This window comes from Clinocottus analis, unplaced genomic scaffold, assembly GCF_023055335.1.
Source record: "Clinocottus analis isolate CAN_PGR_092001 unplaced genomic scaffold, fCliAna1.0.p SCAF_67, whole genome shotgun sequence".
NCBI lineage: Eukaryota > Metazoa > Chordata > Actinopteri > Perciformes > Cottidae > Clinocottus > Clinocottus analis.
The window spans coordinates 1-14,132 of record NW_027176226.1 but is presented as its reverse complement, the minus strand read 5'-3'; the positions used below and the strand labels follow the sequence as shown (position 1 = coordinate 14,132).

The 14,132-nt window shown below is 46.3% G+C and overlaps 1 protein-coding gene across 1 annotated transcript; it reads right to left on the bottom strand.

The window, feature by feature from the left end:
• Window positions 1–8,618: 8,618 nt before the first annotated feature.
• Window positions 8,619–13,195, bottom strand: rnf214 (ring finger protein 214). Its single transcript, XM_068604293.1, has 6 exons — window positions 12,873–13,195; window positions 11,910–12,139; window positions 11,527–11,660; window positions 11,195–11,423; window positions 10,373–10,585; window positions 8,619–9,840 (listed from the first exon to the last, which is right to left on the bottom strand). The coding sequence occupies exons 1-6, from the start codon at window positions 12,988–12,990 to the stop codon at window positions 9,025–9,027; spliced, it is 1,740 nt and encodes a 579-aa protein (XP_068460394.1). The 5' UTR covers window positions 12,991–13,195; the 3' UTR covers window positions 8,619–9,024.
• Window positions 13,196–14,132: the final 937 nt, after the last annotated feature.

The window sequence follows — 14,132 nt, the reverse complement described above, 5'->3', positions numbered from 1 at the left end:
CCTGTGTTCAGGTCTCAAAGCCACGAGAAGAAGAAACTAACGGAGCTCCACTTCCTGTTCTTCCACTTCCTGTCTGGTGTGTTTACGTTGAAGTGTTTCCTGTTGTCACAGTATTATATACATCTATACGTGTACACGTAGTACTATATACATCTATACGTGTACACGTAGTGTTATATACATCTATACGTGTACACGTAGTACTATATACATCTATACGTGTACACGTAGTGTTATATACATCTATACGTGTACACGTAGTACTATATACATCTATACGTGTACACGTAGTATTATATACATCTATACGTGTACACGTAGTATTATATACATCTATACGTGTACACGTAGTATTATATACATCTATACGTGTACACGTAGTATTATATACATCTATACGTGTACACGTAGTACTATATACATCTATACGTGTACACGTAGTATTATATACATCTATACGTGTACACGTAGTACTATATACATCTATACGTGTACACGTAGTGTTATATACATCTATACGTGTACACGTAGTACTATATACATCTATACGTGTACACGTAGTACTATATACATCTATACGTGTACACGTAGTACTATATACATCTATACGTGTACACGTAGTACTATATACATCTATACGTGTACACGTAGTATTATATACATCTATACGTGTACACGTAGTATTATATACATCTATACGTGTACACGTAGTACTATATACATCTATACGTGTACACGTAGTATTATATACATCTATACGTGTACACGTAGTATTATATACATCTATACGTGTACACGTAGTACTATATACATCTATACGTGTACACGTAGTATTATATACATCTATACGTGTACACGTAGTATTATATACATCTATACGTGTACACGTAGTACTATATACATCTATACGTGTACACGTAGTATTATATACATCTATACGTGTACACGTAGTATTATATACATCTATACGTGTACACGTAGTACTATATACATCTATACGTGTACACGTAGTACTATATACATCTATACGTGTACACGTAGTACTATATACATCTATACGTGTACACGTAGTATTATATACATCTATACGTGTACACGTAGTACTATATACATCTATACGTGTACACGTAGTACTATATACATCTATACGTGTACACGTAGTATTATACATCTATACGTGTACACGTAGTACTATATACATCTATACGTGTACACGTAGTACTATATACATCTATACGTGTACACGTAGTACTATATACATCTATACGTGTACACGTAGTATTATACATCTATACGTGTACACGTAGTACTATATACATCTATACGTGTACACGTAGTATTATATACATCTATACGTGTACACGTAGTATTATATACATCTATACGTGTACACGTAGTACTATATACATCTATACGTGTACACGTAGTACTATATACATCTATACGTGTACACGTAGTATTATATACATCTATACGTGTACACGTAGTGTTATATACATCTATACGTGTACACGTAGTACTATATACATCTATACGTGTACACGTAGTACTATATACATCTATACGTGTACACGTAGTACTATATACATCTATACGTGTACACGTAGTACTATATACATCTATACGTGTACACGTAGTACTATATACATCTACACGTGTACACGTAGTACTATATACATCTATACGTGTACACGTAGTACTATATACATCTATACGTGTACACGTAGTACTATATACATCTACACGTGTACACGTAGTACTATATACATCTATACGTGTACACGTAGTACTATATACATCTATACGTGTACACGTAGTGTTATATACATCTATACGTGTACACGTAGTACTATATACATCTATACGTGTACACGTAGTGTTATATACATCTATACGTGTACACGTAGTATTATATACATCTATACGTGTACACGTAGTATTATATACATCTATACGTGTACACGTAGTACTATATACATCTATACGTGTACACGTAGTACTATATACATCTTTACGTGTATACGTAGTATTTATATTGTGTATAAATACTACGTGTACATTTATACACATTCATGTAATAATAATTATTGGAGGGAAGGAGGGAGGAGAAGACGGGGATAGAGGAGGGAGGAAAGGAGAAGAGGGAATAAGGGAGCGAGGAAAGGAGAAGAGGGAATAAGGGAGCGAGGAAAGGAGAAGAGGGAATAAGAGAGCGAGGAAAGGAGAAGAGGGAATGAGAGAGCGAGGAAAGGAGAAGAGGGAATGAGGGAGCGAGGAAAGGAGAAGAGGGAATGAGGGAGCGAGGAAAGGAGAAGAGGGAATGAGGGAGCGAGGAAAGGAGAAGAGGGAATGAGGGAGCGAGGAAAGGAGAAGAGGGAATGAGGGAGCGAGGAAAGGAGAAGAGGGAATGAGGGAGCGAGGAAAGGAGAAGAGGGAATGAGGGAGCGAGGAAAGGAGAAGAGGGAATGAGGGAGCGAGGAAAGGAGAAGAGGGAATAAGGGATCGAGAAAAGGAGGAGGGGAGGGAATGAGAGCGAGGAAAGGAGAAGAGGGAATAAGGGAGCGAGAAAAGGAGGAGGGGAGGGAATGAGAGCGAGGAAAGGAGAAGAGGGAGCGAGGGGAGGGAATGAGGGAGCGAGGAAAGGAGGCGGGGCTGTAATGGTTCCCTCCATCGTTCTCATGAATATGAAACTCGACGCTCACAATTAGCAAAACAACACGAAGACGTGAAGGACGAACTGCTTCTGTTCCTGTCCTCCCTCCTTTCAGAGGGGAGGGGGAGGAGGAGAGGAGGGAGGGGATGAGGAGAGGAAGGAGGGGATGAGGAGAGGAAGGAGGGGGAGAAGGGGATGAGGAGAGGAAGGAGGAGGGAAGGGGATGAGGAGAGGAAGGAGGAGGGAAGGGGATGAGGAGAGGAAGGAGGGAGGGAAGGGGATGAGGAGAGGAAGGAGGGGGAGAAGGGGATGAGGAGAGGAAGGAGGGGGAGAAGGGGATGAGGAGAGGAAGGAGGGAGGGAAGGGGATGAGGAGAGGAAGGAGGGAGGGAAGGGGATGAGGAGAGGAAGGAGGAGGGAAGGGGGTGAGGAGAGGAAGGAGGAGGGAAGGGGGTGAGGAGAGGAAGGAGGGAGGGAAGGGGATGAGGAGAGGAAGGAGGGGGAGAAGGGGATGAGGAGAGGAAGGAGGGGGAGAAGGGGATGAGGAGAGGAAGGAGGGAGGGAAGGGGATGAGGAGAGGAAGGAGGAGGGAAGGGGATGAGGAGAGGAAGGAGGGGGAGAAGGGGATGAGGAGAGGAAGGAGGGGGAGAAGGGGATGAGGAGAGGAAGGAGGGAGGGAAGGGGATGAGGAGAGGAAGGAGGGAGGGAAGGGGATGAGGAGAGGAAGGAGGGGGAGAAGGGGATGAGGAGAGGAAGGAGGGGGAGAAGGGGATGAGGAGAGGAAGGAGGGAGGGAAGGGGATGAGGAGAGGAAGGAGGGAGGGAAGGGGATGAGGAGAGGAAGGAGGAGGGAAGGGGGTGAGGAGAGGAAGGAGGAGGGAAGGGGGTGAGGAGAGGAAGGAGGAGGGAAGGGGGTGAGGAGAGGAAGGAGGAGGGAAGGGGGTGAGGAGAGGAAGGAGGAGGGAAGGGGGTGAGGAGAGGAAGGAGGAGGGAAGGGGGTGAGGAGAGGAAGGAGGAGGGAAGGGGGTGAGGAGAGGAAGGAGGAGGGAAGGGGGTGAGGAGAGGAAGGAGGAGGGAAGGGGGTGAGGAGAGGAAGGAGGAGGGAAGGGGGTGAGGAGAGGAAGGAGGAGGGAAGGGGGTGAGGAGAGGAAGGAGGAGGGAAGGGGAGTTAAACTGATAAATTAGACCTCATTTATTGGACAACAGTTTGAGTCGATACCCAGGGGCCTCGGCTCTGCAGCGCGGACCGAGCTCCAGAGCGCTAATTGGTTCTGTGTGTTTAGATGGAGGAGGAGGAGGGGGGGGGGGGGCACACACACATACACACACACACACACACACACACACACACACACATACACACACACAAATACACACACACAAATACACACACACACACACAGGCGGTTGTCTCCGCGGCACACGCCACGAAAACGGACGAGACAAGTGCTTGATTTGACAGCCTGTGTGTGTGTGTGTGTGTGTGTGTGTGTGTGTGTGTGTGTGTGTGTGTGTGTGGTTGGTTGTCATGTATAGATTTTTGTGTCCGTTGTTTTGGCTTATTTGTGTGCTTCTTTTACTCAGTCAATCAAATTTAATTGACACCGCTGCGCTGGGGCCGGCGCCCCGCGGCATGCTGGGATGTCAGGCCTTTAATGCCAGAAGAGGAGGAGGAGGAGGAAGAGGAGGAGGAGGTTCTGGTTCTTCCGCCCGTGAAGGATGAGTTCCTCCGTCAGCAGTAATTGATGTGACGCGGCGATGATGGATCCTCATGAAGACGACCTTTCAGGAGGAAACGGTGACACGTTCCTCTACGCAGAACCCTGCAACCGGTTCTGTTGCTTCCTCTACGCAGAACCCTGCAACCGGTTCTGTTGCTTCCTCTAGGCAGAACCCTGCAGCCGGTTCTGTTGCTTCCTCTAGGCAGAACCCTGCAACCGGTTCTGTTGCTTCCTCTAGGCAGAACCCTGCAGCCGGTTCTGTTGCTTCCTCTAGGCAGAACCCTGAGACCCTGGAGAACAGGACCAGCTGATTGAATCTGTTTAACTCGTTTGACCTTTGACCTTTTGAGCGTTCTGTGTTTAAAAGTGGGCGTCGCCATCTTGACTTGTTGACGCCTCTTTTTGACTTTTTGTTGTTTTGACTTGTTCTGCTTTTTAAACTCTTTAAACAAATATTATGAATCAGAGGAAACATTTCAAACCCAAACAGACCAAAGAAGAATTCATAACTTTCAATAAAATAAAACTGCTCATTGTTAAAGTGCTAAACGTTCATAAATGCTTCTGAATCTGATAAAACACATGATTCATTTTTACTTTGACTAAAATGATGAAATGTGTTTAATGAGTTAGAATTTAAACGATCTGTTTCCTCATATAAGCAGACATTTTAATTATATAAATTTAATTTAGGCTTCTTTTTCAGAAGCATGAATATATTATTTAGTATTTTTCAGGATATGAATCAGCTGCTCGGTGCAGCGTTTAATAAAATCTGCATTACTTTAATACCTGAACAAGCTCATGAGGTGTAAACTGAGTCCTGTGCTGCAGCTCCTCTGCTCCGCCTCCAGAGGGCGGCGTTGCAGCGGTGAATCGATTCTGAGCATGAAAACCTTGTGAGAGGAAGAGCTGCGACCCAACAACCTGCAGGCCGCCGGCGCCCGGGCTCCGCTTCACCTTGACCTCCAGGCTCCGCTTCACCTTGACCTCCAGGCTCCGCTTCACCTTGACCTCCAGGTTCAGCTTGACCTCCAGGCCCCGCTTCACCTTGACCTCCAGGCTCCGCTTCACCTTGTCCTCCAGGCTCCGCTTCACCTTGACCTCCAGGCTCCGCTTCACCTTGACCTCCAGGCTCCGCTTCACCTTGACCTCCAGGTTCAGCTTGACCTCCAGGCCCCGCTTCACCTTGACCTCCAGGCTCCGCTTCACCTTGTCCTCCAGGCTCCGCTTCACCTTGTCCTCCAGGCTCCGCTTCACCTTGACCTCCAGGCTCCGCTTCACCTTGACCTCCAGGCTCCGCTTCACCTTAACCTCCAGGTTCAGCTTGACCTCCAGGCCCCGCTTCACCTTGACCTCCAGGCTCCGCTTCACCTTGTCCTCCAGGCTCCGCTTCACCTTGACCTCCAGGTTCACCTTGTCCTCCAGGCTCCGCTTCACCTTGACCTCCAGGTTCACCTTGACCTCCAGGCTCCGCTTCACCTTGACCTCCAGGTTCACCTTGACCTCCAGGCTCCGCTTCACCTTGACCTCCGGGCCGGCTGTTGGTGAGCAAACCGTCAAAAGCTCTCGGGCGTTCAACTCAAAGAGACGACAGATTGTTTGTATTTATTTTATTGTTTGTAAGTTGTTTCATTTATATTTTAAACACATTTCACTGAGACTCAGTTGATCTAAACTCGATGAAGAGTCCGTGTGACTCTTCATCGAGGGTCTTTCAGCTCGTTGTGACGTCAACAATCTGTTTTGTTTTGAAGGTAAACAGTTGTTTGTTTTATTAAAGACGCAGAAGAAGAATTTTACACCAAAGTTCTAGTTTGTAAGTAAATTATCTCCAAATCTTTGTTTAAAAAAAGAAAAAATGCTCTCAAAACTCAAATTTGCTGTAAAACAAAGTTCTCAAGACCTTTGCCCGACGTCTGCTACACACTCGATCCTACAAATGTGTCTCTGGTACTTGTAGTTTCTCCAAAGCTGACGTGAAGGAAGTTGTAGTCCTGAGATGTTTTTTTAGAGAACTCTTTTTTTTTTGGTACTGCAATTTTTTTTGTGCAGTTTTTTGGGGGAAATTTGTTTTTTCAGAGCAGATTTTCGTTTTGAGAGGATTCTCTTTTTTAGATCATATTTTATTTTTTAATTGAGAGCAACGATTTGGAGATAATTTACTAACACACTGGTGATTTGCTCGGGTAGAAGAGACACAACTCGAGCTCCGTGGTCGCGGCGCTGAACACAACGTGACCACAAAGCTTTCATTTTTATCTGAGCCGATAAACCGCGTGAAGTGTTCCGTGAGAGCGGCGCCTCTCGGTCCGTTATCTCCCGCTGAAAGAAATAACAGTCAAATAAAACTCTCTGCTCGCTGACGGCCCCCCGGGGCCCGAGGCCTCCAGACGGCCCCCCGGGGCCCCGCCCCACTCTGGTCCAGGGCTCTGTGTTTACGCGCCGCGGTAATGAAGCTTGTTTGTCTCTCACACACACACACACACACACACACACACACACACACCGGATCCATAACGCAGCCGGTGGAGCGCGGAAAAGTAGTTTTAAAGCGGCGCAGAACATCTTTAACAGGAACCGCAGAACGTTGAAGGTTCTAACAGGAAAGAAGCAACAAAACAAAAATCTGTTTTCAGACACTTTCCTCTCAGATGTGAAAGTGTGTGTCTGCAGCCACGAGGGCTGTTTAACAATGTTGTGTTATCATAAAGGAACACATGTGAGATGTTGTTGATGTGTAAATATCAGTCTAGATGTTTCTGGTTCAGAGGAAATGAAGATGACACAGAAAGAAATGAAAAGGTTTCAGGTCAGACTATAAAAAATGACTTTCAGGACGATTATTAGTTTAAAATGATGCAGCTGTAAAGTCACAACTCTAACAAACCACAACACAACATGAGAACATTCAACATGAGAACATTCAACACAGGTTGAATTTATTTGTCTCACTTTTCTTCACAACGTTAAAGTTTTTTGCAGAAAAATTATCCCCCCCCAAAAAAAATCATATATATATATTAATAAGTCTGTATATAAATACATAAACGATAAAACAGCAATATATTTTTGTTACTGACCTTCAGCTTCAACACCACATTTTGTCTGGAGTTGTAGTAGAAAATATTTAATAAATCACTTTTGTTTTTTTCACCAATAATAATTCATGTTTTTAGTCAATGTCAGTTTTTTCAGACAGAAAACACCTCATCTCTGTTTTAGGGACTGAACCCTCCTCTACTCCTCCTCCTCCTCCTACTCTTCCTCCTCCTCCTCTTCCTCCTCCTCCTCTTCCTCCTCCTCCTCCTCCGTTACAGCGCTGGGAGACGAGCAGCTTTTATTGGCACTGCTGCCTGTAAAATCGGCCGAGAGACTAACCTTTAAGAGAGAGAGAGGGAGGGTTGTTAGAGGAAAGATGGACGTCCACACACACACACACACACACACACACACAGATGTGTGTGTGTGTGTGTGTTGTGATATTTATTGGGAAGCGACGGCTCCTTTAACCTCGCCCATCGAGCGCCCAGCGCTCCCATTAAGGCTGACTGGGACGTCCACAGGGAGGAAGAGGAGGAGGAGGAGGAGGAAGAGGAGAAGACGAGTTGAAGAGCTTTAAAAGACAAAAGCTCGTTTCCAGAGAAGAGACTGAACACAGCGAGGCCGTTATTTCTGAGTGAGAAGCTGTTAGAGCTGCATTCTCTCTCCTGACCACCAGGGGGCGACTCCTCTGGTTGTATAGAAGTCTATGCTTCATGTGTTAAAGCTGCATTCTCTCTCCTGACCACCAGGGGGCGACTCCTCTGGTTGTATAGAAGTCTATGCTTCATGTGTTAAAGCTGCATTCTCTCTCCTGACCACCAGGGGGCGACTCCTCTGGTTGTATAGAAGTCTATGCTTCATGTGTTAAAGCTGCATTCTCTCTCCTGACCACCAGGGGCGACTCCTCTGGTTGTATAGAAGTTTACCACGCTAAATACTAGTATGCTAACTCATCATGGTCATACTCATCAGCATGCTAACTGCAGCTATGTTAGCTTATAATAATAAATGTGACATGATGAGTATTTTTACTCCAGTAAAAGGTAGAAATACCACACTTTACACAATAGTCAATAAAAAATAACTTTATATTAAATGTTACATTTTTATATTAAATGTACTAGTAAAAAATACAAAAGTAAAGAAAGAACAATCTAAAGAACTGGAAATGATCAAATAATCAGAAAAGAAAATTTAATCGTTTCATAGGAACTTGTTTGAGTTTATTTCATCACAAAATATTTCATGCAAAACTCTTACTTGATTGAGATTAATGCACGAAAACAAAAACATTCAAGTGAAAGTACCTGAAACGTTCGACAACATTTAAACTGTCAAGAAGTGAACATTTATTATTGAGCTGAACTTCGTTTAAACAATGAACCATAATCACGTTCCTGTGAAACAACGCGACAATAAAAATGACGCTTCGCTCATCGCTCGCTCGTATTGATCTGTAATCAGGAGGCGTTCAAAGTCCTCGGGGTCACATCCTGGGGGGAGCTAGCAGTGTTAGCGGCGCTGCTAACAGAGGACCTCGGAGAGCTAGTGTTGTTAGCAGCGGCGCTAACGGAGGCTAGTGGCGTTAGCAGCGGGTGGCGTTCGGGTCACTTCCCCGGGCAGAAGGGGCAGGAGTTGTTCTTGCTGGACTGGAGCCAGACCCGGATGCAGTCTTTGTGGATGGTGTGCGAGCAGCCGAGCGGGTGGCGGCTCTCCGGGTCCACGTGGTTCTGGCACATCAGGCAGAGTTTACGGGCCGGGACCGCCTGCTGCCCTGCGGCCTGCTGACCCCCGACCTGCTGACCCCCGGCCTGCTGACCCCCGACCTGCTGACCCCCGGCCGCCGCGGGCCTCTGGATGGGGCCCGGCGGCGCGGGCCGGCTGATGGGCCCCGGCGCCGACCTCTCGCTCTGCGCCAGCTTGAAGCCCACCTGCTCGATCACCTCCTCCATGGACATGCCGGCCAGCGTGCCGCGCGAGCTCTTCACCTGCTGGAGCAGCGACATCAGCTGGGCCCTGGTGCATTGTGGGAAACGGGCCCTGAGCTTCTCCAGGAAGATGTCGAGTTTGCCGGCGGCGGGGGCGGCGGGGCCGGCGGGGCCGGCGGGGGGAGGCGGGGACGGAGAGACCGGGTGGAGGACGGGCGGCGACGGGGAGAGACTGGGAGGCGGGGTCACCCTCATGTGGGCCTGGAACTGGGGCATGTGGAGGGACGGGGGCAGGAACTGGGCCACGTGGCGAGGGGTCGGGAGGAGGGGGTAGCGGGGGCGGAACTGGGGGTGGAAAGGGGGCTGGTACGGCTGCTGGTAGTGGTGGGGGTATCTCTGGGGAGGGAAGGGGAGGTTCACCGGCATGCCAGGAGGCGGGGGCATGAACTGAGGACGGACCAGCGGCTGCATCACCTGACGGAACCTCAGGTCGGCCTGCGGGAGCAGAGAGGAGTCGGTGAAGACGGTCATGTGACTTATAAACAACCAATCAGTGTTCAGGCCAACAGGAGGAGAGCTAGTAACGTTAGCTAGTAACGTTAGCAGCAACGCTAATGGAGAACCAACGGAAGGAGAGCCAGTAACGTTAGCTCGTAACGTTAGCAGCACCACTAACGGAGAACCAACGGGAGGAGAGCCAGTAACGTTAGCTAGTAACGTTAGCAGCAACGCTAACGGAGAACCAACAGGAGGAGAGCTAGGTACGTTAGCTAGTAACGTTGGCAGCACCACTAATGCAGAACCACTAATGCAGAACCAGCAGGAGAGCTAGTAACGTTAGCGAGGACCAGCGGCTGCGTCACCTGACAGAACCTCAGGTGAGCCTGCGGGAGCAGAGAGGAGTCGGTGAAGACCGTCATGTGAATACGGTGAAGTCAGAGACGCCAGACTCAAGTCACTAAAACAAAACCTCGTGCAACCACACATGAAAACAACAAAAAAGATCTTTGATAGCTTCCCGTCTTACCGTCGGCAGCTGCGGCAGAGACGGGACGTTGATCCTGGGGAGCGCCGCTAGCTCCAACTCGCCTCCCTGGAGCTGCTGCAGGACCTCCTGGAAGCGGCCCTCCAGCTCGTCCCGGTTCCTCCGGACCAGACCTTCCTTCTTCTCCCACTTCAGACGCTCCTGATGGAACTCCTGCGGGGACTCCACCCGGAGGGTGTTCAGGTACTGACCCACCTGGAACAAAGGTCACCACAAGGTCAACGTCAAGGTCAGAGCGGGAAATACAGTTTTACAATATGATATCCAGTAGAACATGTGATCATGACGTCATAGATGTTCCTCTAGTCTCTGATCATGTGACTTAACAACCAATCAGTGGTTAGAAGAGCTAGTAACGTTAGCAGCACCGCTAACTGAGAACATACAGGAGGAGCGCTAGTAAAGCTAGCAGCACCGCTAACGGAGAACCAACAAGAGAAGAGCTAGTAACGTTAGCAGCATCGCTAACGGAGAACTAACAGGAGGTTCACTTCAGTTACATTATGATGCGTTCAGGCTTGATTAATTATTATGTTTAACTTTCTAACTAAATATTATACTTCATTAACACGAAGTAATGATATGAAAATAATTTATATTTGATTAACTTATCATTTGAATTGTTTTGATGAAGACAAAAACACAATAAATCACTAAAACAAAGTAAAAGTACAACATTGAGAAGTGTTGTTGAGGATTGTGATCCTTGTGGACGAGCTGCTATAATAATAATAATAATAATAATAATAATAATAATAATCTGTGGCGCATCAGCGATCAACACTCGTGGGTTCGATGCCGCACCTCCCTGATCCAGGCCTCGATGCGCGTCATGGCGACCTCCCTCTGCTTCTCCACGGCCGAGGTCTCGTCCCTCAGCGCTCGCTGCTCCGCCTCCAGCGCCTCCTTCCTCGCTCGCTCCATCTCCCTCCTCAGCTGCTGCAGCTCCTCCTGCCACCTCCTCTGCTCCCGCTGCTGCTCCTCACGCAGGTTCTCCTGCTTCTGCTCCTCCATCTCCAGCTCGTTGTCCAGCCTGAGGAGGAGGTCGAAGAAGAAGAGGAAGAAGATGGTTGTAGGAGGAAGAGGAGTCACAGGCATCATTGTATCCAGTTAAACATGATCCGTGTGCTCGGTACCGGATCCGCTCCTCCTCCGCGTGGTTCCTCTCGCAGGTCATTTCCTGTTTCTTGGCCAGGAAGTTCTTCCTGGTGACTTTAGAGTTGTTGAGCTGCAGCTTCACGCGCAGAGACTCCAGCTTGTCATGAAGAGCCTGAAACACGGTACTGTCTCTTTAAATAAACACCGGCAAACAAGAGGAGGAAACACGGTACTGTCCCTTTAAATAAACACTGATAAACAAGAGGAGGAAACATGGTACTGTCCCTTTAAATACACTGTGCGGGGAGGAAACTAGTAAACAAGAGGGGGGGGGGCTAGTAAAGAAGGAGGAAACTAGTAAACAAGAGAGGAAAGTGTGTGTGTGTGTGTGTGTGTGTGTGTGTGTGTGTGTGTGTCTCACCTGGTGCTGCCGCATGGCCTCCTCCTTCTTCTTCTGCACTTGCTGTTTGTGCTTCTCGTGCGCCAGCTGCTCTTCGTTCCTCTTCTTCATCAGACTGCCGTGCTGCTCCGAGAGGTCAGAGCCGTAATCCAACATGGCCGCCACCGCGCTCTCCCAGTCCGGCTCCGTGTTCACGCCCGACTCCGAGGAGGTGCTGTCAGTCTGCACGGCCTTCACCTTCTGCAGCAGCTCTGAGGAGTAAACAAGAGGAGTAAACAAGAGGGGAGGAGTAAACAAGAGAAGAGAGGAGTAAGCAAGAGGAGAGAGAAGTAAACAAGAGGAGAGAAGAGTAAACAAGAGGGGAGAGGAGTAAACAAGAGGAGTAAACAAGAGGGGAGAGGAATAAACAAGAGGAGTAAACAAGAGGGGAGAGGAATAAACAAGAGGAGTAAACAAGAGGGGAGAGGAATAAACAAGAGGAGTAAACAAGAGGGGAGAGGAATAAACAAGAGGAGTTAACAAGAGGGGAGAGGAATAAACAAGAGGGGTAAACGAGAGGGGAGATGAGTAAACAAGAGGAGAGAGGAGTAAACAAGGCGAGTAAACAAGACGGGAGGCGAGTAAACAAGAGGAGGGGAACTAGTACATGAGAGAGGAGGAAACTAGTACACCAGAATAGGAAGATTAGTAAACCAGAGAGAAAACTAGTAAACAAGATGAGAAAATACTAGTAAAGAGGGAAAGTAGTAAACAAGAGGGAAACTAGTAAACAAGAGGATGAAAGCAAGTAAACAAGAGGAGAACAGCAAGTATACAAGAGGAGGGAAAACTAGTAAACAAGAGGAAGAAAATGTGCTACCAAAAAAGGGAAAAGTTTTTTACTTTTAACCTAGTATTTGCACTGTAGTTAGAGTACTTGTACTCTAGTATTGAGTACTTGTACCCTAGTACAGAGTACTCGCTCCACCTGTCTCCATGCTGTACCTGCCACTGTCATGTCCGCTAGCGCCAGCTGCAGGTGCGCCAGCTCCTCCTCCTGCTCCTGGTTCAGGGGTCGGGCTTCTCCTGCGGGCACGCCAGCTGTTTCCGCGCTGGCAGCCATGCTCACATGGATCCAGAAAGGAAACTGAAATATAAACCCCGCCCGGGTGAGTTCTCTGAGCCGGGCGGAGCCGATGCGAACACCGAGAGTTAGCGAACAAGCTCGCCGGCGACGACAGCGGACACTTTCGGCGTCTTAAAAGTTGTGTAAAATACCGTTATTAGCTTCATTAGCTGTCGTTTCACTGCGGTTGACAGTTGCCGCCAGTGATTCGCTGGCTACGCGGAAATAACGCCGAGCGTGAACCGGATGTAACGAAGCAAAGCTCGGCTCTGATTGGTTGTCTTTCTTCAAACGAAACTTTATTGAACAAGGACAATAGACAATAGAACAAGACAGAAAACACCAGGAAGTGCTCAGTCTTTCCTTCAGTTAACCGCCACACTGTAAAAAATAAATAAATACATATATTTACAAGATATAAAATAATAATAAGTCCCGCTTGAAAATGTTGCTCGAGTAAATGTATCTTCAGTCAAATAAATAAAAGAATTAATACAAAAATATTCTAATACAAAACGCCACATTTAGAGATTTTAGAGAACTTATGATTTGAGTTATTTAAATTCTTTAATTAAGTGTTTAAATTATTTATTTAATAAATATAATTTTAGTATGTAGTGTATTTATTTTATTAACATAATAATGAACTAAATTTAAATTATTTAAAACCATGCAATGCATTTATTTATATTATTATTTATTTATGTGTATTTATTGTGTGAGAAGGTTTAAAAAATATTTGATTATGTATATTTAATTTAATCCTTTTAACCATATTTTATCATAATTGTATTGTTTTATATTTAAATTATGTATTAAACATTATTGGATGTATTTATTGTATTTAAAATTATAGTTTTTGAGAAGTTATTAAGAAAACATGTCAAAATTAAGTATTTAATTTAATATATATTGCATTTATTTAATGTATTTGTCTCTAAAAAAAATATTGAAACTGTCAATTAAAACAATTTACATTTTTTTTAATTGGTTTGAAAACCACATATAGAGATTTTAAGGTTTCTGAAAACAAATCATGTGAAGAAGAAAAAACATCACAAAGTTCTCTTGAGGTCAAACCAGCGGTGCTAGGAAAACCTCTCCGAGTGAGACCTCTCCTCGTTCTGCTCCTCTCTGGC

Coding starts and splice junctions, on each gene's coding strand:
- rnf214 (XM_068604293.1), bottom strand. CDS start 12,990: ATGGCTGCCAGCGCGGAAACAGCTGGCGTGCCCGCAGGAGAAGCCCGA. Junction 12,140..12,872: donor AGCGGACATGACAGTGGCAG/GTACAGCATGGA, acceptor TTTACTCCTCAG/AGCTGCTGCAGAAGGTGAAG. Junction 10,586..11,194: donor TCGAGGCCTGGATCAGGGAG/GTGCGGCATCGA, acceptor CCTTTGTTCCAG/GTGGGTCAGTACCTGAACAC.